The sequence below is a fragment of the Crinia signifera genome, chromosome 19 (assembly GCF_055691185.1).
Source record: "Crinia signifera chromosome 19, ASM5569118v1, whole genome shotgun sequence".
In the NCBI taxonomy this organism is placed as follows: Eukaryota; Metazoa; Chordata; class Amphibia; order Anura; family Myobatrachidae; genus Crinia; species Crinia signifera.
Window position 1 is genome coordinate 143,731,058 of NC_139226.1, and position 27,987 is coordinate 143,759,044.

The 27,987-nt window shown below is 48.1% G+C and overlaps 1 protein-coding gene across 1 annotated transcript in view; it reads right to left on the reverse strand.

The window, feature by feature from the left end:
• LOC146041656 (uncharacterized) overlaps window positions 1–27,987 on the reverse strand; it is a 74,167-nt gene that overhangs the window by 42,247 nt on the left and 3,933 nt on the right. Inside the window, exons 3-13 of the mRNA XM_083161586.1 lie at window positions 26,135–26,179; window positions 25,200–25,353; window positions 21,650–21,721; window positions 20,826–21,068; window positions 20,171–20,779; window positions 17,450–17,508; window positions 17,039–17,195; window positions 16,870–16,947; window positions 16,456–16,547; window positions 14,409–14,514; window positions 5,593–5,672 (exon numbers count right to left, since the gene is read on the reverse strand). Of these exons, the coding sequence (XP_083017712.1) occupies window positions 5,593–5,672; window positions 14,409–14,514; window positions 16,456–16,547; window positions 16,870–16,947; window positions 17,039–17,195; window positions 17,450–17,508; window positions 20,171–20,779; window positions 20,826–21,068; window positions 21,650–21,721; window positions 25,200–25,353; window positions 26,135–26,179 (1,695 nt within the window). The remainder of the gene's footprint in view (window positions 1–5,592; window positions 5,673–14,408; window positions 14,515–16,455; window positions 16,548–16,869; window positions 16,948–17,038; window positions 17,196–17,449; window positions 17,509–20,170; window positions 20,780–20,825; window positions 21,069–21,649; window positions 21,722–25,199; window positions 25,354–26,134; window positions 26,180–27,987) is intronic.

Sequence of the window (27,987 nt, forward strand, 5' to 3'; positions counted from 1 at the left end):
TCTGCCAGACTCTGTGTTTACTGTGCACGTGCCGCTCTAGCTGTTCTCAGCGCAGCGCGTGGCTGCTTTCCTTATGTAAGCTACGTTATCAGCATATCGCTGGGCAGCAGCAGTGCACCCAGCGCTGACAGGTCACTGTGGTACTTGTAGTTCCACAGTGAAATAGGAAGTCCTGCGCACCGCTGACAACCCGGCAATTTAGACTCCTCCGGCAATTTACAAGTCTAGATTTAGACCAGGCATGTCCAACCTGTGGCCCTCCAGATGTTGTGAAACTACACATCCCAGCATGCCTTGCCATAGTATTGCTATTAGGGAATTCTAAAACTATTGCAAGGCATGCTGGGATATGTAGTTTCACAACATCTGGAGGGCCGCAGGTTGGACATGCCTGATTTAGACGTTTAAATCCAGACTCCCTGCAAACCGCTAAGATGGGGGCATCTAAATTTAGACGGTAAAGCGTCTAAATTTAGTAGGGTCTAGGGGTACACTATTAAACCTGTTCACAATGACACTAGTCGACGTAACAGCTGTCGACCTCGTTAATTCCACTATCCACGCCAACCCGAAGCGTGGCGAGCGCAGCGAGCCCGCGAGGGGTGGCGGTACGCGTCCTATGACCTTTTCATACCCCCACTATCCACGTCAGCGTGGAGTTGATTTTATAAAGTGTGGCGAGCGCAACGAGCCCCGCGAGGGGACGCGGATACCTTCACAGGTATCCGCGTCCCCTCGCAGGCTTCACAGGTATCCGCGTCCGCTCGCCACGCTTCGGGCTCGCCACACTTTATAAAAATCAACTCCACGCCGACGTGGATAGTGGGGGTATGAAAAGGTCGTAGGACGCGTACCGCCGCCCCTCGCGGGCTCGCCACGCTTCGGGTTGGCGTGGATAGTGGAATTAACAAGGTCGACAGCTGTTACGTTGACTAGTGTCATTGTGAACAGGTTTAATAGTGTACCCCTAGACCCTACTAAATTTAGACGCTTTACCGTCTAAATTTAGATGCCCCCATCTTAGCGGTTTGCAGGGAGTCTGGATTTAGAAGTCTAAATCTAGACTTGTAAATTGCCGGAGGAGTCTAAATTGCCGGGTTGTCAGCGGTGCGCAGGACTGCCTATTTCACTGTGGAACTACAAGTACCACAGTGACCTGTCAGCGCTGGGTGCACTGCTGCTGCCCAGCGATATGCTGATAACGTAGCTTACATAAGGAAAGCAGCCACGCGCTGCGCTGAGAACAGCTAGAGCGGCACGCGCACAGTAAACACAGAGTCTGGCAGACTGCCAAGTTTCAAAGTTTCACTGTGCGCGCAGTGGCGCCGTGAAACTACACAAGTACCTTTTTTTTTCTTGAACTTTTTCATATACTTTTCCATCTACGTGGACTCTGGGAACAGTAAAGTGCCTGTCTGAAGTGCACTAGGTTATGTGCTTAAATCTGCAAATACGGTATGGTTCATAGGAAAGATAGCAACTACGTTGATAAGCATTAGGTCAACATGACTTACTGTCGACATGCAGGAAGGTCACCATGACTGAAGGTCAATTGGGTCATTAGGTCGACACAAGTATTAGGTGAACATGGGGAAGGTCGACAGTCAAACGGTGGGCTTGTGGTTTTTGCATACGTTCGGCACACTATTTTATTCTCCCACCACACCATAGTGGATGGTAGGGCATGAGATACCGCCTGTCAACATACGTTGGCTCAAAAAACAGTGAAAAACCCCATGTCGACCTTTTGACTGTCGACCTCCTCCATGATCCTAATGCTTGGGTCAACCTAACCCATGTGGACATTCAGTCAAGTCGACCTCCCTGCATGTTGCCCTTCAGTCATGTCGACCTAATTCTTGTCGACTTAGAGACAGTATCCCTGCAAATTGACACCTAAACAACATCATTTTTTCAAATTAAAATCCCTAATGTCCTTTTTTAGAGGTCAACTATTTCCATGTCGACATTTTGACTATTTGCCATTGTGCACGTCAACCTAAAGACTGTTGAATGATTATCCAGCACCGTCTGTGCTGATCGGCCCAGGGATACACTGGACCAGTGTACTGGGACCCGGGTTACTCTAGCTGCGGGGTTATCTGTAAAGGTGGAGACGCAGGCAGCCAATCACGTCTGATTGCTTGTATAGCACTGTCATTAGTGAGGAGGAAGCCGCTGACCCCGCAGTCAGTGGGAGGGGACACTTACACCCCCCCCCCCCCCCCCGATATAAGTGCGGGGTGAGCTGCTGCTGAGACAGTCACTGCTGAAGCCTGGAATGGGAATGTATAGTGCTGTAAAATTAGTGTATGTTTATTAAAAAGTTATACTTTCTCTGTGTTTAAACATTCTTTTCACAGTTAAACTACAAGTCCAAGGAGGCCCACTAATGCCCCGCATGCTGGGACTTGTGGTTCACCAAGTCCCAGCATGCGAGGGAGGCCTGCTGGGACTTGTAATTCACCTGTAAAAATCAATATATATCCCCACTCCCCCAGGTTCCCCGTCCAGGACTGACCAGCCAAGGTGCACATGGTACGGCCGGGGGACATTATGTAAAAAGTGTCCCCCAGCTGTGGCATGACACCGTGTGCTGCTGGAGCCTGGAGCTGGTTCCAAAATAAGGGGGGCCCCCAGTTTTTTTTTGTCCTCCATAGTTTTGAAACCAAGTCCGGTCCAAGAGTCTGGGGCTGGTTTCAGAAATACAGGGGACCACTATGCTTTTTGTCCCACGTATTTTTGGAACCAGGTCCGGCTCAATGAGCCCAAGGCTGGTTATGCTCAGGAGGGGGGACCCCACACCATTTTTTTTCCACATTTTTTTTTAGATAGAACCATGCACAGATCGTACTGGTCTGTCAAAATCACCTATCACAACCTGGTCTGTTTGTGTGGCAATTTTTGGTAACATTTTCCCGAAATCAAATCCCATTAAAATTTGCGATTTGTATACATTTTAATGGCAAAACATCTGGATGCGTATTGAAAAATTGCCAGTTCAGAATGTGCGAAATTGCGGCAAAAAGTGCGATTTTTAGCACAATTTGAAAACCATTAATTTGTCGATTTCAGAAAACCGTGCAAATTCAGCCATTTTTTGCAAAAAAAATAAACAATTCACATCCCATTAAATGTCACCCAGGGGGTGACATGTAATAGGATGAGAGATCCAGAAAGTGAAAGATTTGGTAAGAAATCTCCAGTTTTTTTAAAGTGGCAATCATTTACACTGCAATATCAAACTGGTTTTGAAGTGTAAATTTATTTAATTTGGAGCGTCTTATATAGCGCAGCAGATTCCGTTACAGCGTCTTATATAGCGCAGCAGATTCCGTTACAGCGTCTTATATAGCGCAGCAGATTCCGTTACAGCGTCTTATATAGCGCAGCAGATTCCGTTACAGCGTCTTATATAGCGCAGCAGATTCCGTTACAGCGTCTTATATAGCGCAGCAGATTCCGTTACAGCGTCTTATATAGCGCAGCAGATTCCGTTACAGCGTCTTATATAGCGCAGCAGATTCCGTTACAGCGTCTTATATAGCGCAGCAGATTCCGTTACAGCGTCTTATATAGCGCAGCAGATTCCGTTACAGCGTCTTATATAGCGCAGCAGATTCCGTTACAGCGTCTTATATAGCGCAGCAGATTCCGTTACAGCGTCTTATATAGCGCAGCAGATTCCGTTACAGCGTCTTATATAGCGCAGCAGATTCCGTTACAGCGTCTTATATAGCGCAGCAGATTCCGTTACAGCGTCTTATATAGCGCAGCAGATTCCGTTACAGCGTCTTATATAGCGCAGCAGATTCCGTTACAGCGTCTTATATAGCGCAGCAGATTCCGTTACAGCGTCTTATATAGCGCAGCAGATTCCGTTACAGCGTCTTATATAGCGCAGCAGATTCCGTTACAGCGTCTTATATAGCGCAGCAGATTCCGTTACAGCGTCTTATATAGCGCAGCAGATTCCGTTACAGCGTCTTATATAGCGCAGCAGATTCCGTTACAGCGTCTTATATAGCGCAGCAGATTCCGTTACAGCGTCTTATATAGCGCAGCAGATTCCGTTACAGCGTCTTATATAGCGCAGCAGATTCCGTTACAGCGTCTTATATAGCGCAGCAGATTCCGTTACAGCGTCTTATATAGCGCAGCAGATTCCGTTACAGCGTCTTATATAGCGCAGCAGATTCCGTTACAGCGTCTTATATAGCGCAGCAGATTCCGTTACAGCGTCTTATATAGCGCAGCAGATTCCGTTACAGCGTCTTATATAGCGCAGCAGATTCCGTTACAGCGTCTTATATAGCGCAGCAGATTCCGTTACAGCGTCTTATATAGCGCAGCAGATTCCGTTACAGCGTCTTATATAGCGCAGCAGATTCCGTTACAGCGTCTTATATAGCGCAGCAGATTCCGTTACAGCGTCTTATATAGCGCAGCAGATTCCGTTACAGCGTCTTATATAGCGCAGCAGATTCCGTTACAGCGTCTTATATAGCGCAGCAGATTCCGTTACAGCGTCTTATATAGCGCAGCAGATTCCGTTACAGCGTCTTATATAGCGCAGCAGATTCCGTTACAGCGTCTTATATAGCGCAGCAGATTCCGTTACAGCGTCTTATATAGCGCAGCAGATTCCGTTACAGCGTCTTATATAGCGCAGCAGATTCCGTTACAGCGTCTTATATAGCGCAGCAGATTCCGTTACAGCGTCTTATATAGCGCAGCAGATTCCGTTACAGCGACTTATATAGCGCAGCAGATTCCCTTACAGCGACTTATATAGCGCAGCAGATTCCGTTACAGCGTCTTATATAGCGCAGCAGATTCCGTTACAGTGTATTATATAGCGCAGCAGATTCCGTTACAGCGTCTTATATAGAGCAGCAGATTCCGTTACAGTGTCTTATATAGCGCAGCAGATTCCGCTACAGCGTCTTATATAGCGCAGCAGATTCCGTTGCGCTTTACAATAGTAGACAGTGATAAAACAAACTGGGTAACAACAGACAGACTTGGAGGTAGGAGGGCCCTGCTGCAAGCTTACAGTAAATGATTTCTGCTTTAAAAAAACCTGGAGATTTCTTCCCAAATCTCTCACCTTCTGATTCTCTCACCCTATTACATTTCCCCTAGAGTGAGTGACCACTTGGCACACTTGCACTGTGTGGTCTGATAGGTACATACCTCACAGAGACGTCGCAGTGGTCGCACTCACTAACAGGGACACGTATGAAGCTTTGGTGAGAGATGAAGATGAGCTTCAGTCAATTCTAAATACTGTGCTAAACAAAATGTCAGCAAGAAGCGGATTGGCTGATTTGAGAAGCTTCTATACTTTACCTCTCTCCAAAAAGTGATACCGCTCCTTCCTATGGGGGAAAAGTGCCCGCTATCTGTACGATAACACTGTAACACTAAACAATGTTATTGGGGTAGCGAAGGGGCCCCATCACAAAATATTGCCTGATCAATTTATAATATAATTAGGCAAACAGAAATTGCACCATTATTTCCATTTCTTGCACAAATAATCCCATTAATAAATGAAACCGTTTGATAATGCGGTAAATCTGGACTCACCCTTCCTTCCGACTGATGTAGTACAAATCCAGTAAGCTCCCAAACTCTGTGGGGTCATTCAAGGGATGCGGGACCAGAACCTTATAGAATGAGACAGGTTAATAAAACCCGCTGTAGGGGATTACCGGACTTCTAACATACAAACGTAACAATAACACAAGCGAGGCTTATTATGCGGAGCCCAGTGTAGAAAAACTCTCTAAAATGTTGCCGCAACCCATAGCAACCAACTGTAATATTTTCTTTCAGAAAGCAGAAGTTCTATTTCTATGTATAGGTATCGTACAGACTCATGTGTCACTTTGCCTTCTATTATATACAGATGTACAATACTGTGCAGAGGATGTCTGATCATCCCGATCTTCCCCTGCCCCATTGGAGCTTACACTCTACTACAACCTCAAGCGCTGTAATAAGGCTTCGTCTGCAGAACGCCACAAACTCATGCAAGAACACAACAAATAAAAATAAGGCACAGATCTCTGATCACGGGAGCTTACAGTCTAAAGCAGTGTTTCCCAACCACAGTCCTCAGGGCACAGTGATACTGCTTTCACATTGCAGAAATGGGTAATGACACGGTATTCTTAAATGGGACTTTAAAATGGGTCTGAGACCTTGAGACCTTTCACATTGCAGGTGAAAACCGTTTTAAAAATCATTTAATACCATTCAAACATTCAACCCGTTTAACCCCCAAGGGACACGTTTCAAGCCATTGAAATAGAGCCATTCACACTGCCTAAAAAAAAGGCTTTAAAACGTGTAGGACTCTGCTTTTTAACCGTGTTGAAATACCGGTTATCTTTATCCGGTAAATCAACTTTGGCACTTTCACATTGCAGCCTTAAACGTTTTAAAATGGAAAAAAACGGCAATATACCGTTTTAAAAGTGCGATGTGAAAGGGGTATTACAGTCCCGATTTTTAAGGATAGCTATACTTAAGCACAGGCAATGTGATCAGTACTTCAGTTGATTTAACCATCTGTGCTCAAGCATGGATGTTATGAAAACTAGGATTTATAGTGTACCTTCAGGACCGAGGTTGGGAAACACTGGAGAGATGGGGGTTTAAAGAGCAGCTCAGGAGAAGTTTGGAAACGGGAGTGAGATTTGGCTGTCAGACAGTTGGCGAGAGGGAGTGTGTTGTATGGCGGTTCTATGAGGGGAGAGTGAGCAGCCTGAACTGAATTCTGGAGAGAACAGGGAGCTAGTGTAGGAATTTGGATAAGGGTGCAATAGATATAGAAACATAGAATGTGACGGCAGATAAGAACCATTTGGCCCATCTAGTCTGCCCCTTTTTTTACCCTTCAGGTAATCTCAATCCTTTTTAATCCTTATTTCTTTGTAAGGATATTCATATGCCTATCCCAAGCATGTTTAAATTGTTCTACTGTCTTAACCTCTACCACCTCTGATGGTAGGCTATTCCACTTATCCACTACCCTTTCTGTGAAGTAATTTTTTCTAACATTTCCCCTGAACCTACCTCCCTCTAGTTTCAGTGCATGTCCTCGTGTTTTATTACTTCTTTTCCTTTGAAGAAAATTTCCCACCTGTACTATGTTAAAACCCTTGATATATTTGAAGATTTCTATCATGTCCCCCCTTTCCCTTCTCTGCTCCAAACTATACATGTTAAGATCTTTTAGTCTTTCCTGGTACGTTTTGTGATGTAGGCCATGCACCATTTTAGTTGCCCTTCTTTGTACACTCTCCAATGTATTTATATCCTTCTGAAGATATGGTCTCCAGAACTGGACACAGTATTCCAGATGAGGTCGTACCAATGACCTATAAAGTGGCATTATTACGTCTTTTTTTCTGCTACTGATTCCTCTCCCTATGCAACCAAGCATCTGACTAGCCTTCCTCATTGCTTTGTTACATTGCTTTCCTGCCTTTAAGTCACTTGAAATAGTAACTCCTAGATCTCTTTCCTCCTCAGCAGTTTCCATTATAGTACCCTTGACACTATATTGAGCCTTTGGGTTTTTAAGTCCCAAGTGCATCATTTTGCATTTTTTAGCATTAAACTCTAGTTGCCATGCTCTTGACCAATTCTCAAGTTTACTTAGATCATAAGTCATTTGATTTACCCCTCCTGGTGTGTCTACTCTGTTGCATATCTTTGTGTCATCTGCAAAAAGGCATACTTTCCCTTCAATAGCATTTGCAATGTCACTAACAAAGATATTAAAGAGCACTGGTCCAAGTACATATCCCTGGGGTACTCCACTGGTAACATGTCCCTCCATAGAATGCACTCCATTTACTACAACTGTCCATTTCCTATCCTGCAACCAGGTTCTTATCCATTTAATTGTTTTGTAATCCAATCCCACACTGTCAAGTTTATTTAGCAGCCTGCAATGTGGGACAGTGTCAAATGCCTTACTAAAGTCTAGATATGCCACACCTACAGCCCCCCCTTCATCTAGTATTTTGGTCACGAAGTCAAAAAAGTCAATGAGACTTGTTTGGCATGATCTCCCTGCAGTAAAACAATGCTGTTTTGGATCCTGTAAATTGTTTAATTTAAGATATTCCACTATTATTTATTTTAATAGTGTTTCCATTAATTTCCCTACTACTGATAGGCTCACTGGTCTGTAGTTACTTGCTTCTTCTTTGCTTCCGCTTTTGTGCAGTGGAACTACATTTGCTCTTCTCCAGTCCTCTGGAACTGCACCTGTATCTAGTGACTGGTTGAATAAATCTGTTAATGGCGCTACCAACACATCTTTTAGTTATTTTAGTATCCTTGGATGCACTCCGTCTGGCCCCATTGATTTATCCACTTTCAGTCTTGAAAGTTCTGTTAGGACTTTCTCCCTAGTAAATGTACTTCCATCTACCTTATTTTTATGATTGTCCTTGCAACTTAACTGTGGTCCCTTCCCTTCTCCTTCTATAGTGAATACAGAGCAAAAGTAATTATTTAGCTGATCTGCAATTGCCTTGTCTCCCTCCACCAAATTCTCAGTGTCTGTCCGCAGTCTTATTATTCCTCCATTTGATTTTCTCCTTTCATTTATATACTTAGAAAAAGTTTTGTTTCCTTTATCTACTGACTGAGCCATTTTCTCCTCAGCTTGTGCCTTGACAAGCCTGATCACTTTCTTAGCCTCTTTGCGTCTGGCAAGATACACTTCTTTGTCGTTATTATTTTGAGTCTGCTTGTATGTCCTAAAGGCCATCTTTTTTGCTTTTACACTAGTTGATACCGCTTTAGTAAACCACACTGGCTTCCATTTCCTGGTGCTTTTCTTAACCCTTTTGATACAAAGGTCCGTTGCCTTTAGTATTGCACTTTTTAATTTTCTCCATCTCTCCTGCACTCCTTTCAAGTTCATCCAATCCGCTAATGAGTCGCTTAAACATCTCCCCATTTTTGCAAAGTCAGCCTTCCTAAAATCCAACACCTTAGTTTTTGTGTGACTGGAGTTGGACCCTGCCTTGATACTAAACCATACTGCTTGATGATCACTGGATCGCAGGTTCTCACCCACACAGGGCCGGTGCTAGGGGGTTCGGCGCCAGTGTTCCCTCTAAGCTGTGCGCACGTGCACGCGCACACACCTTGACGAGCGTGCGCACAGACATTACAACTGAGCGCACAAAGCAGCAGTGGTCCCTTTTTGCAGTTGTGGACTCAATAATGTGTGTTTCACCCATTAACTACATTGTGTGCTGTATTTTGAATGTTTAAATGTTTATTATCATTTTGAAGTAAAGTTAACACAAATGCTGAAAGTCATTTTCCAGTTATATATAAGTGACGCACAAAAATGTAAATTTTATTCCAAAGTTGCACAGCCAAAATTTTTAGCTGTACACAGCCTTCGTAAAATTAGAGGGAACATTGTAATCGGCGCCCTCCTGCAAACTATAAATTTGCGCCCACCCAAGCTTTACAAAAGGGACAGCGCACACCAAAAGAAAAATGTGTGATCTCTCAAGGAAGGGGAATGGCCACACAATAGTACTCCCACTCCAAATTACACCACATAGTAGCACAATATTATTCACCTTACACAGCTGTAACTAGCCATTTTGGTGCCATGAGTTCAAAAAACAGGGAGAGTTTGCGCCGTAGTAGCGCGCAAAAATGTAGGAGCGTAGCTTTATGGGGAATGGGCATAGTCACATAAAAGTACCAATTACACTGTAATCCCCATAACACATTATGCTTCACACCTCAATGCCCATTACACATTATACCACACACAGTAAGGCACATTATAAATAAAGTAATGCCCATTACACATTATACATTATGTCACACATCATGATGCCCCTTACACAATATGCAGCACACCATAATGGCCATTACACATTATGCCACACACCGTAATTCTCCTTACAAAATATGCCATGCACCATAATGCCCATATGATATTGACACACATTATGCTACACATAATGCTCCGCTGCCTATACATGTGCCCACACCAGTTGCCGACATCACTAGCTCTGTCTACACACATGCTCACACCAGGTGTGAACATTAGTAGCGCTAACTATACACGTGCCCACATCAGTTGCCGACATTAGTAGCGCTAACTATACACGTGCGCACAGCAGTTGCCGACATTAATAGCGTTGACTATACACGTACCCACAGCAGTTGCTGACATTAGTAGCGCTAACTATACACGTGCGCACAGCAGTTGCCGACATTAATAGCGTTGACTATACACGTGCCCACAGCAGTTGCCGACATTAGTAGCACTGACAATACACGTGCCCACACCACTTGCTGACATTAGTAGCGCTGACTATACACATGCCTACATCAGTTGCCGACATTAGTAGCGATGTCTACACACATGCTCACACCAGTTGCCGACATTAGTAGCGCTGACTATACACGTACCCACACCAGTTGCTGACATTAGTAGCGCTAACTATACACGTGCCCACACCAGTTGCCGACATTAGTAGCACTACCTATACACATGCCCACATCAGTTGCCGACATTAGTAATGCTGCCTACACAAATGCTCACACCAGTTGCCGACATTAGTAATGCTGCCTACACACATGCTCACACCAGTTGCCGACATTAGTAGCACTACCTATATATACACATCCCCACATCAGTTGCCGACATTAGTAATGCTGCCTACACACATGCTCACACCAGTTGCTGACATTGGTAATGCTGCCTGCCTATACACGTGCCCACAGCAGTTGCCGACATTAGTACACTCATACTTTATTCTGCTGTCCTGGCAGCTCAGCCTCTCCTGTGTCTCTCTTCAGTCTTGCTCCATCATAGCCCCGCCCCTCCGCCAGTGTAGCCCCGCCCCTCCGCCCGTGTAGCCCCGCCCCTTTTAGTAGGTACTGCTGCCCTGATGTTTAGGAGCCTGGAGGGAACTCTGTGCCTCCGGCGCTGCTGCGTGTCCTGCAGTGTGACAGGCGCAGCAGCAGCCGGCAGCCTCAGAGACAGCAGGGGATGCAGAGCAGGGACAGTGGTGCCTCTCCTGCCCGGCGCCTACCTGCTTTGCATCCTCTGCTGAGTGGGTAGCGCCGGCCCTGCACCCACATATATGTCTGATATCCTGTCACCATTTGTGAGTATTAAATCTAATATTGAGTCTTTGCGAGTAGGCTCCCTCACCAATTGCTTGAGAGATGCTCCCTGTAGGGAATTTAGAAATTTGACACTTGTAGATGATCTTGCAAAAGAGGGGATGATCGGTACGGCAGCTGGACTTGGCATGGACAGTAACAGAAAGGCCAGACAGCAGGAAGAGGCGGCTTACTAATCTACCGGTCCGTTGGCAAGAACATACAAACTCCACACTGATAAGGCCACTGTTGGAATCAAGTCCATACCCCCAGTGCTGTGAGACAGCAATGCCAACCACTGTGCCACTGCACCATGCATGTCTTAGGCAAGGCCCCAAAGGGCAGAAAATCCCCATTTCTTGCCAATAAGAGGCACACATTTGCCAGTTTCCTAACAGAATACAGCTCTGAGTTGTTTACGTAACGGATAAGGCCCAGCATTGCAGCAGGTCATAGGGACCAGAGTACTACGTGGCGGAGGCAGGGAGAGAACCATTAGCGCTGATTACAATTCTGTAATCATGTAAAAAGCCGTTCTCCCTTATTACCGCTCTCAGCTTGGATTCCGCTTAAGCCGTAAGCTTTGAACCTGGGCTGAGGAGGATCTGTAAATGAGGACTTCAATGCTTTGAGCTCTTCAGCCTATAAACAATGGTCTGTCAACTCCTAAATCCACCCCAGGGGATCTGCCTTTCTCTCACAGACTTCACAACAGCGCCAGAATCTTTTGTCGCTGATAAAAGGCGGATTTGCATATTGCTCACTCAGCTGCGGCTTGTTGGGCTAAAACAACCCTGGTAATGGCAAAGGATGCGTTCGGGAGGCTGATGTGAGGCCGAGCAACAAACACGTCTGCATTACTTTCATCTCACTCAGCCACAGGCACAGAGGGAATGCTGGCATATATAGCGCTGGGGACTCAGCCGCAGGTTACAGGAACAGAGGGAACACTGACATATATAGCGCTGGGGACTCAGCCTCAGGATATAGGCACAGAGGAAACACTGGCATATATAGCGCTGGGGACTCAGCCGCAGGTTACAGGAACAGAGGGAACACTGACATATATAGCGCTGGGGACTCAGCCTCAGGATATAGGCACAGAGGGAACACTGACATATATAGCGCTGGGGACTCAGTCGCAGGTTACAGGAACAGAGGGAACATTTGCATATAGCACTGGGGACTCAGCCTCAGGATATAGGCACAGAGGGAACACTGGAATATAGCGCTGGGGACTCAGCGGCAGGATACAGGAACAGAGGGAACACTGACATATATAGCACTGGGGACTCAGCCGCAGGTTACAGGAACAGAGGGAACACTGACATATATAGCGCTGGGGACTCAGCCGCAGGTTACAGGAACAGAGGGAACACTGACATATATAGCGCTGGGGACTCAGCCTCAGGATATAGGCACAGAGGAAACACTGGCATATATAGCGCTGGGGACTCAGTCGCAGGTTACAGGAACAGAGGGAACATTTGCATATAGCACTGGGGACTCAGCCTCAGGATATAGGCACAGAGGGAACACTGGAATATAGCACTGGGGACTCAGACGCAGGATACAGGAACAGAGGGAACACTGACATATATAGCGCTGGGGACTCAGCCGCAGGTTACAGGCACAGAGGGAACACGGACATATATAGCTCTAGGGACTCAGCCGCAGGTCACAGGAACAGAGGGAACACTGACATATATAGCGCTGGGGACCCAGTCGCAGGTTACAGGAACAGAGGGAACACTGGAATATAGCGCTGGGGACTCAGACGCAGGATACAGGAACAGAGGGAATGCTGGCATATATAGCGCTGGGGACTCAGCCGCAGGTTACAGGAACAGAGGGAACACTGACATATATAGCGCTGGGGACTCAGCCTCAGGATATAGGCACAGAGGGAACACTGGAATATAGCGCTGGGGACTCAGCCGCAGGATACAGGAACAGAGGGAATGCTGGCATATATAGCGCTGGGGACTCAGCCGCAGGTTACAGGCACAGAGGGAACACTGGAATATAGCGCTGGGGACTCAGCTGCAGGATACAGGAACAGAGGGAATGCTGGCATATATAGCACTGGGGACTCAGCCGCAGGTTACAGGCACAGAGGGAACACTGACATATCTAGCTCTAGGGACTCAGCCGCAGGTTACAGACACAGAGGGAACACTGACATATATAGCGCTGGGGACTCAGCCGCAGGATACAGGCACAGAGGGAACGCTGACATATATAGCACTGGGGACTCAGCTGCAGGTTACAGGCACAGAGGGAACACTGACATATCTAGCTCTAGGGACGCAGCCGCAGGTTACAGGCACAGAGGGAACACTGACATATCTAGCTCTAGGGACTCAGCCGCAGGTTACAGGAACAGAGGGAACACTGACATATATAGCACTGGGGACTCAGCCGCAGGTTACAGGAACAGAGGGAACACTTGCATATAGCACTGGGGACTCAGCCTCAGGATATAGGCACAGAGGGAACACTGACATATATAGCGCTGGGGACTCAGCCGCAGGTTACAGGAACAGAGGGAACACTGACATATATAGCGCTGGGGACCCAGCCGCAGGTTACAGGCACAGAGGGAACACTGGAATATAGCACTGGGGAATCAGCCGCAGGATACAGGAACAGAGGGAATGCTGGCATATATAGCACTGGGGACTCAGCCGCAGGTTACAGGCACAGAGGGAACACTGACATATCTAGCTCTAGGGACTCAGCCGCAGGTTACAGGCACAGAGGGAACACTGACATATATAGCACTGGGGACTCAGCCGCAGGTTACAGGAACAGAGGGAACACTTGCATATAGCACTGGGGACTCAGCCCCAGGATATAGGCAGAGAGGGAACACTGACATATATAGCGCTGGGGACTCAGCCGCAGGTTACAGGAACAGAGGGAACACTGACATATATAGCACTGGGGACTCAGCCGCAGGTTACAGGAACAGAGGGAACACTGACATATCTAGCTCTAGGGACTCAGCCGCAGGTTACAGGCACAGAGGGAACACTGACATATATAGCGCTGGGGACTCAGCCGCAGGTTACAGGTTCAGAAGGAACACTGACATATATAGCGCTGGGGACTCAGCCGCAGGTCACAGGCACAGAGGGAACACTGACATATATAGCGCTGGGGACTCAGCCGCAGGTTACAGGCACAGAGGGAACACTGACATATATAGCGCTGGGGACCAGATTTATTACCAGCCTTTTACTCTCGGAGATAGTGACTTCAGCCCAGAAGTTCGAGATTGTCATAGAAATGGTCTTCCCGTAATACCCATCCGAGGGGTTCCCGATGATGCCAATCCTAGGGAAAGAGAAATATTTAGATATTTAATTGTCAATATAGTAAAGTATTATATTTTACAATGTGTGAAACTAAATATTTTGTTAAAATTAATTATTTTCTTTAACACTGCGAAGATCTGTACCGATTCCATCTGGGATGTATGCACCAAAACAAGAGATCGTGGAGACCCCAAATCTGCATCATTCTCTAATTGTTTCATTTTGTATTATTTGATAAATATAGGACAAATATTTCTTGTGGAATTCTTAAAAAGAAAGTTTCTGGTACAGCAGCTGCAGTAAAACATTTGGCCATTAGGTGGCGATACAGAAGTAACCTGCTCACTTGTTTAGACATTTGTCGCCACTTGGGGTGCCGGACGGGATCCCGACAGGCATTGGCTATTCTCCCTCGTGGGGGTCCACGACCCCCATAGAGGGAGAATAGAATAGGTGGCGAGTGTAGCAAGCCACCGTGCCCACAGCGTGGCGAGCGCAGCGAGCCCATAAGGAGCTTTGTTGCACTCGCCATGCTGTCTGAGTCCGGCCTGTCGGGATCCCGACGACGGGCTAATGACTGTCGGGCTCCTGACTTTCGGAACCCTATGCCACATCCAGCCACTTGTTCTGGAAGGTAACATACATTGTAACACTATACATGACATTCCCCACAGTGACCATTATATGCTGCGGCACAGTGGGTGACTTTCCATACCTGCTTTTGCATCTCATTGCTGGAAAGCTGCAGGGTGGGGCTACAGCCAGGTCAGCCAAAAATCAGTTTTATACAGGGGAACAGGGAACAGTTAGCCTCAGAATAAGGGAAAGACATTGGGGGCAATGTATTAAGCCGTGGAAAGTGAAGTTGGAGAGAAAGAAAGTGCCATTTGACTCCCAACTGCCATTTTTCAAACAGTCTGTAAATATCAGTTAGAAGCCAATTGGTTGGTACTTTGGAGAATATGTACTAAGCTGTGGGGAGAGAGAAAGTACCAGCTACCCAGTTCCTAACTGTTATTTTTCAAACATAGCCCTTAACATGACAGTTAGGAGCTGGTATTTTATCTCCATCCACTTTATCACTCTCGAAGGCTAAGGACATCTCTCCCTTTATTTTTATCTATTATCGTTCTTCAAGCTTTGATAAATCTCCTCCATAGATTTAGTGGCAGATCTTAGCCTTCTAGAAGCAGGTTCCTGTTGGTGGGACTCTCAATGCAGTGCTGGCTGCTGGACAGGATAGTCAGCTGGTTGGACTCATACTTGTCTACTTTTGAAAAGTAGTTTCAGGGAGATTATGGTTGGTAGCAAAATTTTGCACAGCGCCCCATCGAGGGGGCGTGTCATGCTCCACCCAAAGGGCTTGGCTACTTTCATATATGGACAAATTGTGGAAAAGATTGTGTACGTGGCACCTAGAAGCGTGGGTGTGTGATTTAAAATTACTTATATCCAAATATAGATGATCCCCAAAGCAGTTAGTAAGAGCTACTATACTTGGTAATGTGCTGGGAAATACTGCTGAGGATTCAACGTAAATGTATCTATCTCTCATTCATTTTTTCCAAAAAAAAAATGTAACAGTGTAATGTGGGCTAGGTGACATGAGGGAGATTGCTGCTATATCAGGGAGTCTCCTGCAGAATGCAGGAGGGGAGGTAAATATGATGTAACAGTGTAATGTGGGCTAGGTGACATGAGGGAGATTGCTAGACTAATGAGGGAGATTGCTGCTATGTCAGGGAGTCTCCTGCAGAATGCAGGAGGGTAGGCAACTATGGTTGGACTGCGTCAGATAAGTGCTGCTGATCGCATTCATGGGGAAGTGGTCTGCATCCTGACTCTTCTACCAAGTTTACACTGTGAGCTTCATCAGGAACTTTTGGGATTTGTGTCACGGTGCATATGCCAATAGTTGTTCAATGCACAATCAATCGTCACTCAGGACAACTCTCCGTACCTGGCGTAGGCGCGGCAAGTCATCGATTTCACCCGGGGCTCATTCTTCATGGTAGAGTAGTGAGCCAGCCACTTTGTGTAATCCGCCAATCCCTACAGAAATACATTATAACCCCCGAAATGAGATACACTGACCCTTATTCACAATTCACAAATGTAATGAATGGCTTAATTTACCCACTGATGGCTGATAAATCATTAATGAAACAGAATCAATCAAATTTTATTGTAACATTTCAATGGATCTGGAGTACGAAGAGAGTAAGCCCAACAGAACAGAGAGATGAAATTAAGCACCGCGCCACTGCAATCGGAACCGCATTATACACGCGACATCTGGCTGCTGATTGGCAGAGATTCAAAGCACATGTTGTACCTTCTGGAAGTGCACAGCAGACACTAGGCGGACACTCACCACTTGTCCAATCAGCTGAAAGCCAGTAGGTAGTTTCATCCCGTATACTGGAGCGCCGGCTGTGTTTATTAGCCATTCCTTCATAGGTCACCCACCGAGAACAGAAATCTTACATTACTTACTGTCCCCAACAGGCGGCACAAGGAGCACAATGACAACAAGGCATTACCATGTATCTCCCCAGCACTCGGTCTTCTGTATTTGGGAATGCAGTTAGGAAAGTCTCCAGGCTGGAGAGTGTCCGTCTCTGGAAGCAGTAGAACACAACGCTGGCCAACCTTGAGCTCGTTTCTCCTTGCTGAGGCTTCTCGAAAAAATGTGTGATCCTTTGAAGAGAGGGAGGAGGCTTATTTACCATAACGCTGCAAATGTGCCACAACCGTCCCACGCCAACTAGTCAGTAACAGTCATTAATTCATTTACTGACAATGAAAGCAATGATTTGGGGCTACATTACCCCCCAGGTGACCTGGCAGAGAAAGGGGAGGAGCCCAATACATATTAGGTACATTTATACTATCTAGGAATACAATTAAATCCATAATGAGATCCTAATAGGACAGTTCTGCTCAGCCCTCACCGGTGAGTATCTGGGCACACTTCCACGATCCCCCGTGATGACGTGCTTTCACTTTCTTCCTAGAACAATAGACACAAGCTGTGCTGTACAATTTGGCTTCAGGGGAGGACGATGAAACAGTCACTTTAGTAAAAACACTTTCAGATATTTATTTATTTATTAACAGTTTCTTATATAGCGCACACATATTCCGCAGCGCTTTACAGAGTACAGTTAATTTTGTTGGGAGCCAATTAACCTATCTGTATATTTTTGGATTGTGGGAGGAAACCGGAGTACCCAGAGTAAACCCATGCAGGCACGGGGAGAATATACGAACTCCGCACAGTTAGAGCCATGGTGGGGATAGAACCCATAACCTCAGCGCTGTGAGGCAGTAATGCTATACCCATTACACCATCCGTACTGCCCCGTATATATAACACATGGTGGGGATAGAACCCATGACCTCAGCGCTGTGAGGCAGTAATGTAACCATTACACCATCCATACTGCCCCTCATATATAACACATGGTGGGGATAGAACCCATGACCTCAGTGCTGTGAGGCAGTAATGCTAACCATTACACCATCCGTACTGCCCCGTAAATATAACACATGGTGGGGAATAGAACCCATGACCTCAGTGCTGTGAGGCAGTAATGTAACCATTTCACCATCCGTACTGCCCCTCATATATAACACATGGTGGGGATAGAACCCATGACCTCAGTGCTGTGAGGCAGTAATGTAACCATTACACCGTCCGTACTGCCCCGTATATATAACACATGGTGGGGATAGAGCCCATGACCTCAGTGCTGTGAGGCAGTAATGCTAACCATTACACCATCCGTACTGCCCCGTATATATAACACATGGTGGGGATAGAACCCATGACCTCAGTGCTGTGAGGCAGTAATGTAACCATTACACCATCCGTACTGCCCTGTATATATAACACATGGAGGGTATAGAACCCATGACCTCAGCACTGTGAGGCAGTAATGTAACCATTACACCGTCCGTACTGCCAGTATATATAACACATGGTGGAAATAGAACCCATGACCTCAGCGCTGTGAGGCAGTAATGTAACCATTACACCGTTCGTACTGCCCCGTATATATAACACATGGTGGGAATAGAACCCATGACCTCAGCACTGTGAGGCAGTAATGTAACCATTACACCGTCCGTACTGCCCCGTATATATAACACATGATGGGGATAGAACCCATGACCTCAGTGCTGTGAGGCAGTAATGTAACCATTACACCGTCCGTACTGCCCTGTATATATAACACATGGTGGGGATAGAACCCATGACCTCAGTGCTGTGAGGCAGTAATGCTAACCATGACACCATCTGTACTGCCCCGTATATATAACACATGGTGGGGATAGAACCCATGACCTCAGCGCTGTGAGGTAGTAATACTAACCATTACACCATCCGTACTGCCCCGTATATATAACACATGGTGGGGATGGAACCCATGACCTCAGCGCTGTGAGGTAGTAATATAACCATTACACCATCCGTACTGCTCTGTATATATAACACATGGTGGGGATAGAACCCATGACCTCAGTGCTGTGAGGTAGTAATACTAACCATTACACCATCCGTACTGCCCACATATCAAAAAATATATTTTTTAAAAACAAACGGGACCCGTAATCTATGCCACAATTCTCACCAATTCTCCAATCATTACCACTAAAGAGGAACAACAAATGCATCTCCATTACCTCAACAATCACATCTACCACCACAACTAGAGAACCGCTGCCCTCACAACCTCCCCGACCGCAACCAACACCGCAGAATGGCAAATACAGCAACTACCGAGGTAATCTCATACAATCACAGCCTACTACTGGAAACCAGCATTCACAGCAACGCCTCAAAAATCACCAGTGAATAGTAGCTTTCACAGCAACCACCACCACCACATCAACATTCACAGCCACCGCAGGAAAACAGCAAGCACAGCATCCACCACCTCAACGATCATAGACGCTAACACCACAATCATCATCGGAGAACAGCATTCACAGCATCCACCACCTCAATGATCATAGGCGCTAACACCACAATCACCATCGGAGAACAGCATTCACAGCATCCACCACCTCAACGATCATAGACGCTAACACCACAATCACCATCGGAGAACAGTGTTCACAGCATCCACCACAATCACAGTTACCACAATCATCACCACCACCACCACCACCACTGGAGAACAGCGTTCACAGCAACCACCACCTCAACGATCATAGACGCTAACACCACACTCACCATCGGAGAACAGCATTCACAGCATCCACCACAATCACAGTTACACTACCACAATCACCACCACCACCACCACCACCACCACAAATCCGGCCCTGCCGACCGCAACCAACACCGCAGAATGGCAAATACAGCAACTACCGAGGTAATCTCATACAGTCACAGCCTACTACTGGAAACCAGCATTCACAGCAACGCCTCAAAAATCACCAGTGAATAGTAGCTTTCACAGCAACCACCACCACCACATCAACATTCACAGCCACCGCAGGAAAACAGCATTCACAGCATCCACCACCTCAACGATCATAGGCGCTAACATCACAATCACCATCGGAGAACAGCATTCACAGCATCCACCACCTCAACGATCATAGATGCTAACACCACAATCACCATCGGAGAACAGCATCCACCACAATCACAGTTACACTACCACAATCACCACCTCAATAATATTAGCCGCTACCACCACCACAATATTCTTATCCGCTACCACCACCTCAATCTTAGCCGCTACCACCACCACCACAATAATCTTAGCTGCTCCTACCACCACCTCAATAAACTTAGCCGCTACCACCACCTCAATAATCTTAGCTGCTACCACCACCACCTTAATAAACTTAGCCGCTACCACCACCTCAATAATCTTAGCTGCTACCACCACCACAATAATCTTATCCGCTACCACCACCTCAATAATCTTATCCGCTACCACCACCACCTCAATAATCTTAGCCGCTACCACCACCTCAATAATCTTAGCCGCTACCACCACCACCACCTCAATAATCTTAGCTGCTCCTACCACCACCTCAATAAACTTAGCCGCTACCACCACCTCAATCTTAGCTGCTACCACCACCTCAATAAACTTAGCCGCTACCACCACCTCAATAATCTTAGCTGCTACCACCACCACCTCAATAATCTTAGCAGCTACCACCACCACCTCAATAATCTTAGCAGCTACCACCACCACCACCTCAATAATCTTAGCCGCTACCACCACCTCAATAATCTTAGCCGCTACCACCACCATCTCAATAAACAGCCGCTAACACCACCTCAATAATCTTAGCTGCTACCACCACCTCAATAAACTTAGCCGCTACCACCACCTCAATAATCTTAGCCGTTACCACCACCACCTCAATAATCTTAGCCGCTACCACCACCACCTCAATAATCTTAGCCGCTACCACCACCACCTCAATAATCTTAGCCGCTACCACCACCACCTCAATAATCTTAGCCGCTACCACCACCACCTCAATAATCTTAGCCGCTACCACCACCACCTCAATAAACTTAGCCGCTACCACCACCATCTCAATAATCTTAGCCGCTATCACCACCACCACCACTCAATAATCTTAGCCGCTACTAACACAATGACCACCGCCTTAACACAGCATTCACAGCAACCACCACCTTAACAATCACAGCTGCTGCCACAATCACCACCACTATAAAATCCATTGAAATAATTACAGCAACCACGGTCAATAAAAGCAGAAAACAAACATGGCACCAAGCGTCTATAGTTAGCCAGTATTGGTCGACACATGAGAAAGGTTTCATGCTTTTTAAAACTTACTTGTTCATATTATTCCATCCCAGTGGGCACAGAGCTAGATTAGAATAGTGGGTCGAGTGTGTTACACTGTCCATGTTGGCCTATGTCGACAGACACAACAAAAAAAACCTCACTTTGACCAAGTCAACATTTTACTTGTGAATCTTTTGACCATGTCGACATGTCCTTTTTCCTGTGTCGGCCTGTTGACCACAGACACTACAACCACAACAACTATTCCAGCCACTGAAACAAACACGGCTCACTCAGGGACAATGAGAACACAGACGGCAGCAAGTTACACAACCCCCCCCCCCTCCCCCTCCACCTCACCTTCAGCCTGAAGAACTTCAGCACTTGCGCCATGTCAAAGTTTTGGTCCGCACACAACATGTCTGCAGCAATCTGGGGAGAAACCAGAAGTCATTATATAATCTACAGGAAAGACCTCGGCGTAATGTATAATAAAGTGTGGTCGTATATACTCGCTAAAACTGCGACATAAAAGAAACAAAATAAAAAGTGTAAAATATTCAGAGAGATAAAACAGAGATGTCCGAAAATCTTGTAGCTTCTCCTATCACAGATGTAGGTAAACTTCCGAATTACAGGGAAAATTGACAATTAACCAGTTTGAAGAAATGTCAGCAATGTGTGGCTGGTGAATTCTGAGTAATGGATTTGGATGCTGAAGCAGATTTGCGCGAGTGTGCCGGCATGTGCTGTGCGGTGTTATGCTGCGGAGATGAGCGGAACAAGCCCAGACACAGCTATAACAGCCTGATTAGGCGAGAGGAGACTCTAGGAGGAGAGCGCGGCGCCTTCGCTGACACCGTATAATCTTTAAACTGCATTTGATTTGACAATCACATGTTCAGCCATGATATCTCCTCAGCCCAGAGAGAGGTCTGAATCTAATTCCTCTTTCCAATTGGAGTTTCAGAAGAACACACACAGAAAATATTAAACAGGGACGAGTCCGAATAAATACATTTACCAGGCCCAGCTGTACAAAAATGGAACTCTTGGTGCTCATTAGGGCTGGAAAAGACACTTATCATAGGGGACAGCAGAAGAATGCTGATGAGGAGACTCTGGGGACACCGCCACTGTTATAAGAGCAGTATAAATACATATAGATGGACATATTGTGCATATAGCGGTAATGACATATTCATAGGACAAGGAAATACTTCTGATTTCAGGAATGATGCCGCACTTCAAACATGTGTATGTATAAGATATATATATATATTTTTTTATTTATAGTGCACGTGTATTACAAGGGTCACGCTAGAAGGAATATACAGCCCTGACCCCCAGTATGAGGCAGAGCCCCTCCAATAAGCGGGGACCGTCGGGGAGCAGTGCAGGTAAGCGGGAAGAGTGGGGGAGCAGTGCAGGTAAGCGGGAACCGTCGGGGAGCAGTGCAGGTAAGCGGGAACCGTGGGGGAGCAGTGCAGGTAAGAGGGAACCGTGGGGGAGCAGTGCAGGTAAGCGGGAACCGTCGGGGAGCAGTGCAGGTAAGCGGGAACCGTCGGGGAGCAGTGCAGGTAAGCGGGAACCGTCGGGGAGCAGTGCAGGTAAGCGGGAACAGTGGGGGAGCAGTGCAGGTAAGCGGGAACCGTCGGGGAGCAGTGCAGGTAAGCGGGAACCGTCGGGGAGCAGTGCAGGTAAGCGGGAACCGTCGGGGAGCAGTGCAGGTAAGCGGGAACCGTCGGGGAGCAGTGCAGGTAAGCGGGAACCGTCGGGGAGCAGTGCAGGTAAGCGGGAACCGTCGGGGAGCAGTGCAGGTAAGCGGGGACCGTCGGGGAGCAGTGCAGGTAAGCGGGGACCGTCGGGGAGCAGTGCAGGTAAGCGGGGACCGTCGGGGAGCAGTGCAGGTAAGCGGGGACCGTCGGGGAGCAGTGCAGGTAAGCGGGGACAGTGGGGGAGCAGTGCAGGTAAGCGGGAACCGTCGGGGAGCAGTGCAGGTAAGCGGGAACCGTCGGGGAGCAGTGCAGGTAAGCGGGGACCGTCGGGGAGCAGTGCAGGTAAGCGGGGACCGTCGGGGAGCAGTGCAGGTAAGCGGGGACCGTCGGGGAGCAGTGCAGGTAAGCGGGGACCGTCGGGGAGCAGTGCAGGTAAGCGGGGACCGTCGGGGAGCAGTGCAGGTAAGCGGGGACCGTCGGGGAGCAGTGCAGGTAAGCGGGGACCGTCGGGGAGCAGTGCAGGTAAGCGGGGACCGTCGGGGAGCAGTGCAGGTAAGCGGGGACCGTCGGGGAGCAGTGCAGGTAAGCGGGGACCGTCGGGGAGCAGTGCAGGTAAGCGGGGACCGTCGGGGAGCAGTGCAGGTAAGCGGGGACCGTCGGGGAGCAGTGCAGGTAAGCGGGGACCGTCGGGGAGCAGTGCAGGTAAGCGGGGACCGTCGGGGAGCAGTGCAGGTAAGCGGGGACCGTCGGGGAGCAGTGCAGGTAAGCGGGGACCGTCGGGGAGCAGTGCAGGTAAGCGGGGACCGTCGGGGAGCAGTGCAGGTAAGCGGGGACCGTCGGGGAGCAGTGCAGGTAAGCGGGGACCGTCGGGGAGCAGTGCAGGTAAGCGGGGACCGTCGGGGAGCAGTGCAGGTAAGCGGGGACCGTCGGGGAGCAGTGCAGGTAAGCGGGTACAGTGGGGTAGCAGTGCAGGTAAGCGGGAACCGTCGGGGAGCAGTGCAGGTAAGCGGGAACCGTCGGGGAGCAGTGCAGGTAAGCGGGAACCGTCGGGGAGCAGTGCAGGTAAGCGGGAACCGTCGGGGAGCAGTGCAGGTAAGCGGGAACCGTCGGGGAGCAGTGCAGGTAAGCGGGAACCGTCGGGGAGCAGTGCAGGTAAGCGGGAACCGTCGGGGAGCAGTGCAGGTAAGCGGGAACCGTCGGGGAGCAGTGCAGGTAAGCGGGAACCGTCGGGGAGCAGTGCAGGTAAGCGGGAACCGTCGGGGAGCAGTGCAGGTAAGCGGGAACCGTCGGGGAGCAGTGCAGGTAAGCGGGAACCGTCGGGGAGCAGTGCAGGTAAGCGGGAACCGTCGGGGAGCAGTGCAGGTAAGCGGGAACCGTCGGGGAGCAGTGCAGGTAAGCGGGAACCGTCGGGGAGCAGTGCAGGTAAGCGGGAACCGTCGGGGAGCAGTGCAGGTAAGCGGGAACCGTCGGGGAGCAGTGCAGGTAAGCGGGAACCGTCGGGGAGCAGTGCAGGTAAGCGGGAACCGTCGGGGAGCAGTGCAGGTAAGCGGGAACCGTCGGGGAGCAATGCAGGTAAGCGGGAACCGTCGGGGAGCAGTGCAGGTAAGCGGGAACCGTCGGGGAGCAGTGCAGGTAAGCGGGAACCGTCGGGGAGCAGTGCAGGTAAGCGGGGACAGTGGGGGAGCAGTGCAGGTAAGCGGGAACAGTGGAGGAGCAGTGCAGGTAAGCGGGAACAGTGGGGGAGCAGTGCAGGTAAGCGGGAACCGTCGGGGAGCAGTGCAGGTAAGCGGGAACCGTCGGGGAGCAGTGCAGGTAAGCGGGAACCGTCGGGGAGCAGTGCAGGTAAGCGGGGACAGTGGGGGAGCAGTGCAGGTAAGCGGGAACCGTCGGGGAGCAGTGCAGGTAAGCGGGGACCGTCGGGGAGCAGTGCAGGTAAACGGGAGCATCAGGAAGCAGTGCAGGTAAGCGGGGACCGTCGGGGAGCAGTGCAGGTAAGCGGGGACCGTCGGGGAGCAGTGCAGGTAAGCGGGGACCGTCGGGGAGCAGTGCAGGTAAGCGGGAGCATCAGGCAGTGCAGGCCAAATGGAACACGTTCCCCAGTAATGCGTGGCTCCCATTCTTACACCAGATTTGATATAATATATAAAGAAATGACATGTATGGAGAAGGACTTGCGCGAGGGTTGCACTCACCACCATGATGTCATCATCTAGCTTCTTGCTGGAAATAGCAAGTTCTAAGTCAGCGACCGCCCCCAGCCTGGTGTCATAAGTGGTGGTGCCATCATTGATGATGTTATCCACCGGGAAGTCATTGGCTGTCGCCCAGCGCTCGTAGTGTTTGTACCTGTGATGGAGGAGGGGGGGTATAATGTATCTTCCTCTGACACAACAGCATGGCTCCTGCTCACAGTGCGGCATTACACACATAACACCCGACTAGTGACCAGGGTCTCTAGGACCCATACAGTATGGGGATGGGACGTTACAGTAGGAGATCCGCAATGTCTACATGCCTAAGAGTCGACGGCAGAATCTACATCCACAGTAACAGAAAATCAACACAAGCAAAAGGTCAACAGGAAAGTGGTTGACAGTGAAAAGGTGGATACAAGTTTTTCACATTTTTCTGGGTGTCCACGTCGACAAGTAAGTGTATCGCTGCGCCCGCCGTGCTCCTGGCACACGATTATAGTCTCCCTATACGTCCACTGTGACGGTAAAGTCAGTTTGTCGACCATGTTCACATTGACCTTTTTCTTGTGTCGACTATCTGTCAATATGGATCTTGTGTATGCCGATCATTTTTAGGTGTCTTACTAGTTGCAGTTGACCAAGTCTCAGAAACCTGCTGCGGATTATGTGAATATACAGATATAAATATGTCTAGCGGTAATCCTCCAACAATGTATCCTTATCATCCTCATCATCGTCGTCATGTGCAATGTGCGGTGCGGCCATAGATAGAGCTGACCCTGATTTATTTGGTGCCAGCAGTTAGATTTGATCACCTGAGATAGCCGTTAGGTGCCCCTTTATTGTGATATTTGGTGCCAGCAGTGGGGATACCCAGTTAGGTTTAATGTACACCAGGTGTGTCCCGAGGTGCTACACAATTATACACTTACTTGTCTGCATTTGTCACAAGGTACACTTCACTGAACAGCTGCCTCCTGGGGAAGAGTAGAAAAATATTAAAATTGCTAAGGATGATATAAATGTTACACAAGTAAACGTGATACGTGTGTGTGGTACGAGCCACAAGTAATGTCTGCAGTAAACGTGATACGTGTGTGTGGTGCGAGCCACAAGAAATGTCTGCAGTAAACGTGATACGTGTGTGTGTGGTGCGAGCCACAAGTAATGTCTGCAGTAAACGTGATACGTGTGTGTGTGTGGTGCGAGCCACAAGTAATGTCTGCAGTAAACGTGATACGTGTGTGTGCTGCACGCCACAAGTAATGTCTGCAGTAAACATGATACTTGTGTGTGCTGCGAGCCAAAAGTAATGTCTGCAGTAAACGGGATACATGTGTGTGTGATGTGAGCCACAAGTAATGTCTGCAGTAAACGGGATACATGTGTGTGTGCTGTGAGCCACAAGTAATGTCTGCAGTAAACGTGATACATGTGTGTGGTGCGAGCCACAAGTAATGTCTGCAGTAAACGTGATACGTGTGTGTGGTGCGAGCCACAAGTAATGTCTGCAGTAAACGTGATACGTGTGTGTGCTGCGAGCCACAAGTAATGTCTGCAGTAAACGTGATACGTGTGTGTGCTGTGAACCACAAGTAATATCTGCAGTAAATGTGATACGTGTGTGTGCTGTGAGCCACAAGTAATATCTGCAGTAAACGTGATACGTGTGTGTACTGCGAGCCACAAGTAATGTCTGCAGTAAACGTGATACGTGTGTGTGCTGTGAGCCACAAGTAATGTCTGCAGTAAATGTGATACGTGTGTGTGTGCTGTGAACCACAAGTAATGTCTGCAGTAAACATGATACTTGTGTGTGCTGTGAGCCACAAGTAATGTCTGCAGTAAATGTGATACATGTGTGTGCTGTGAACCACAAGTAATGTCTGCAGTAAACATGATACGTGTGTGTACTGCGAGCCACAAGTAATGTCTGCAGTAAACGGGATACGTGTGTGTACTGCGAGCCACAAGTAATGTCTGCAGTAAACGGGATACGTGTGTGTACTGCGAGCCACAAGTAATGTCTGCAGTAAACATGATACGTGTGTGTACTGCGAGCCACAAGTAATGTCTGCAGTAAACCAGGGTTGCCGACTTTAACTTTCTCCTCTCCGGGAGAAGCCCGGAGAGGAGAGTTTTAGCAGCCGCTCAGGGGGCGGGGCTTACGAGTGACATCACTAAGCCCCGCCCCATACTGGTAAAAGCAGCTAATTCAGGGATCTCCATGGAGGGGGCGGGGCTAAAATGACGCGATTGTGCCGTTTTAGCTCTGCCCCCTCCTCTGAGACCCGAGGATTGCGGCATTTTAATGCCGCGATCCGGGGGTCAGCGGGGGTCCCCCCTGAATCCGGGAGGGTTGCCCACCCTTCCAGGGGCCGGGAGGGGGTACCCGATTTTCGGGAGACTCCCAGGAAATTCCGGGAAGGTCGGCAACCCTGCAGTAAACGTGATACGTGTGTGTACTGCGAGACACAAGTAATGTCTGCAGTAAACGGGATACATGTGTGTGTGATGTGAGCAACAAGTAATGTCTGCAGTAAATGTGATACGTGTGTGTGCTGTGAGCCACAAATAATGTCTGCAGTAAACACGATACTTGTGTGTGCTGTGAGCCACAAGTAATATCTGCAGTAAATGTGATACGTGTGTGTGCTGTTAGCCACAAGTAATGTCTGCAGTAAATGTGATACGTGTGTGTGCTGTGAGCCACAAGTAATATCTGCAGTAAATGTGATACGTGTGTGTGCTGTTAGCCACAAGTAATGTCTGCAGTAAATGTGAT